Source organism: Aplysia californica, unplaced genomic scaffold, assembly GCF_000002075.1.
Source record: "Aplysia californica isolate F4 #8 unplaced genomic scaffold, AplCal3.0 scaffold00316, whole genome shotgun sequence".
NCBI lineage: Eukaryota > Metazoa > Mollusca > Gastropoda > Aplysiida > Aplysiidae > Aplysia > Aplysia californica.
Genome location: NW_004797586.1, coordinates 347574 through 351433, shown reverse-complemented (window position 1 = coordinate 351433; position 3860 = coordinate 347574). Strand labels below are relative to the sequence as shown.

Below are 3860 nucleotides of genomic sequence, written 5' to 3'. Positions count from 1 at the left end.
TATTATGTGCAAAGGTGTAAGGTTTTAACACCCCTATCAACACTATTAGGATATTTAAGAGGCAAAACCTGTGAATGTCATCCCCGTCTCCGATAAAATGACCAGAGTTTCAAGAACGAATCGGGACTATCTGCTCCGTAATTCAGTATGATACCAACCATCTGAACTAATGGAGTACCCTAAACCAATATAGAACAATGCAGTCCGGTGATATTTAAGACAACTGAACGTATGGTTATATTATTGCATTACTCCACATAGTCTGTTCCTGTGTGGCTAAACCCCATCTCCATTCGCTTGTAAAAGTTAGTGGCAAATAAAAGTGGGTAAATGACATACATTGTCATCGATTTTGCACATCATTCAGTTCAAATCTGGCGAGAAAAGGCCTCCTTCGCTTGCGCCTCGTCTGTGAGCCTAATAATTTATAAAGAGATTATCATTGCTTAATTCTATCCACAGAAAGTCCTCAGGATTATATCGAGGTATCAGCGGAGTGTCTTTTAAACAAAAGTTCTCCAACAAGCTCATCTAACTAAAAGACTTCTGTCCTCGTCTCATCTGAAAATGGCCGACGGAAAACCCACAAGAGAAGATGCCTTGGCCGCTGTTGGCGCTTACATACAGAAAGGTCGGGGAGCCGAGTCAACGGCTAAGCTATATGACGACACAGCGGACAAGTATGACCAGGTTTGGACTTCTGCTTCATTTCTTTTTTTTATATTTAATTTATTTAATGTTCTTGTTGATACATGTGTATGCTGGTTACTTTATACCGGTGACGTCTGTGGTGTAACGGTTACTAGGCGCTTTGCAATGCATACAGGAGACTCGAGTTCGATTCCTGAGTGGGGAGAAATTTTTATGGAGTATATCAGTCCTTTTGCTGGGATGCTGGGTTGGCCCTGGCAGGCAAGGTTGAACACCTTCCTCCTAAATGATTTAAATTGTGTCAGTTGGGGATGTAAAAACATAGTGTCTATCTATAGAGTCTACCATTAACAAAACAATGAAACGGGTGACAACAGTTGTGTTAAGTCGGTCTGACTGTTTTAAAGAAATACTTCCTTGTGTATAAGATAAAACTGTTTATCATAATTTATGTAACACATACACGAATAATTACGCTCTTAACCATTTCATGTAGAACATATGTATGAGTTTGGTTTCCACGTAGAGAAATTAGACTTTGTGTTCGGAAGCAGATCTACACCCCCCCCCCCCACAGGCCAAGGTTGGCATGAGTAACGAGCAGTTTAGAAGCAGTTTAGAAGCAGCCCGCTTCCTAAGCGATCTAAATGTTGTCTATTGGGGCATAAAAGATCCACAATCAATACGAAAAGTAAGAAAAAACAAAAACAAAAACAAAACAAAACAAAACAAAACAAAAAACAATATCTAGTTAGTGTCACCTTGTGGAGTTTATATGAAAGATGCTTTGAATTCTGTTTGTTTTTGTCCATTTGGGTATTAAACATTCACAATCAATGACAAAAACAAGAAAAACAAATAATACTTAGATCTAGATCTAGTTCCTTTCAGCTTGCAGACTTTGAAAATGAAGGTATTTTAAATTCTGCACAGTACATGGAGGCGCTCAACTTCGGTGGCCCAACCCAGCTGGCCAAGTCTGTGAGTGCGTTGATAGGAGACAGGTTTGACATCAAGGTCATCGACATTGGCGCCGGCTCTGGGCTGTCTGGACTTACAGTAAGTTGATGTGGGTTTTTCTCTTTTTTTCTCTGGTTTCTTTTACCGTAGTTAAAGTTAAAAGTTCCTTTTCCTTTTGACTTTGATTAAATTCCGGATGTAGGTGGTTGGCGCGTGCTCTGGTGGGGTTTGCTCCTTCCTTCCTATCCAATATCTATCGTCCATATATCTCTTCGTTTTCTTATTTATGTAGGTTACTCTCTTGCAAACCTCTAATCTTCAGCACTTCTATGACATAATTGTTTTGCAAGTGCCGCAAAACTCTTACTTAAACTAAACGCTTATGTTCTGCCTCGTTATTTTTGCTTCATCCCAAATATTTATTAAGTCCCATATTACACCCGAATACCAGATCCAGCTCGCGAGCACTTTCAGTCTGGGGCCCTGAGTCCAACCAATAATTACATGTGTTCTGTCTTCTATCTTTGTTTTAAGGCTGTACAATTAAAATTAAGGAAGTTTTCGGGCTTTTGAAAATATGCAGTTACCTAATTAGACATCAATATTGTTCTGACAATAGAAATTGTAATCAATTGCTCCATAACTATTTACTGTTTACCTCAGTAAATCAAGCCAAAGTTACACTGGCTAATGAATAATATGGACATAAAATAATCAGATCGACCAAATTTTAGTTAAATTGAAATACACACCAAAAAAGTTTGAAGGTTTGGTTTGTTGGGGGGAGGGGATTGCCTCTCTTGTAAAATTTCATATTTGGCTAATACGTTTTTCTGTCATACTCATAAGACGACTGGTGTAATAATGAATGTGGTGAATTGATAATTAGATAAAAACAAACTGTCTTGAAGATTAAAATCAATAGTTTCTGGCCAGGCTGGAAGCTCTAGATACAGTATCTCTCTTATCTGATGGAGTGTCCTTGATTGACATGATAACGTCAAATTATAGTATCATTAAATGATCATTTTTGTCTCACTTTTGAGAGCTGGAGTATTTCAACTGATTTCACACAATTTTCCCTTGTTTAAGCACGCGAGATATTTATTTGGAATCCCTTTATCCCGCCCGCGACTTTTGGCATGCGTGCCCATGACTGCCTTAGAGGCTACAATGTGCTGGTTTGAAAAACGAAAATGATAAAGAACGAACCAGGGCCATGTTGTTTTTTGTGTGTTTAGGCAAAACATGCCCAGCCCAACTAAAAATAGTTCAAAAGAATATTAACTTGAGTTTGAAGTTAGCACATTTTCGATCTGCCTTTTCTCAGAAGGACACATTGCATAATGAGCATAAAACATAAACAGTCTATAATTGGACATTATTGATAGTATTACATTTTATATACCGATATTTCCCCCCAAAAATCTGTAATAAAATAATAATAACTGTCTTGCCTTCCTGCGGCATTCTCTCTATTCTGTTCCTTTTTATTTGTGAATTTATTTCTGGTCTGTTGGTGGTTGGCGTGTGCTCTGGTGTGGTTTGCTCCTTCTATCCAATCATACATCTACGAGTCGACCTTTTCTCTCCTCCTTTTTTGTGTTTGTTGTAACACCTCTAATCGTTGGCAAGTGTGTGACGTAATTGAGTTGCAAGTGCTGTTCCACTTCTCACATAAAACTGTTCCATATTCCAGGTCTATCAAGCCGGGTACAAGAACATTGATGCTGTGGATGCCTCCCAAGGACTTCTAGACTCTGCGAAAGAAAAGGGAGTTTACGGGAAGCTGATCTGTCAACTCGTGGGAGATACCCCTCTACCCCTGGAAGACAGTGAGTGTTCTTTGCTTGAACTGAGCTGAGCTATTATTTGTTCGCGACTCATTTCTAGTCCGTTCTCTCTCTCTCTCTCTCTCTCTCTCTCTCTCTCTCTCTCTCTCTCTCTCTCGTTTGTCTCGGTTTTTTTCCCCCTTTCTTTCTGTTTCTTTCTCACCGGCTTCTGTAGTGTAGCGGTCAGGCGCTTCACTGTCGCACGTAAGAGTTCGATTCTCGAGTGGGAATAATTCTTATCGGATATCTCGGTCTGTCTACTTGAATGTCGTATTCCTCACAGTCCGGACTGGCCCTGACAGGCAGAGTCGGAGCGCACCTCCCAAATCATCTAACTTGTGTGAGGCGTAAAAACAGCAGCATCTAAGTAAGACCAGCATGTTCTTTTTTCGCCCCCCCCCTCTCTCTCTCTCTCTC

General features: G+C 39.9%; 1 protein-coding gene across 1 annotated transcript in view; it reads left to right on the top strand.

The window, feature by feature from the left end:
• LOC101862594 (demethylmenaquinone methyltransferase) overlaps positions 1-3860 on the top strand; it is a gene marked incomplete in the record, with an annotated part of 7254 nt that overhangs the window by 400 nt on the left and 2994 nt on the right. Inside the window, 3 exon segments of the mRNA XM_035970751.1 lie at positions 463-690; positions 1585-1710; positions 3311-3446. Of these exon segments, the coding sequence (XP_035826644.1) occupies positions 568-690; positions 1585-1710; positions 3311-3446 (385 nt within the window).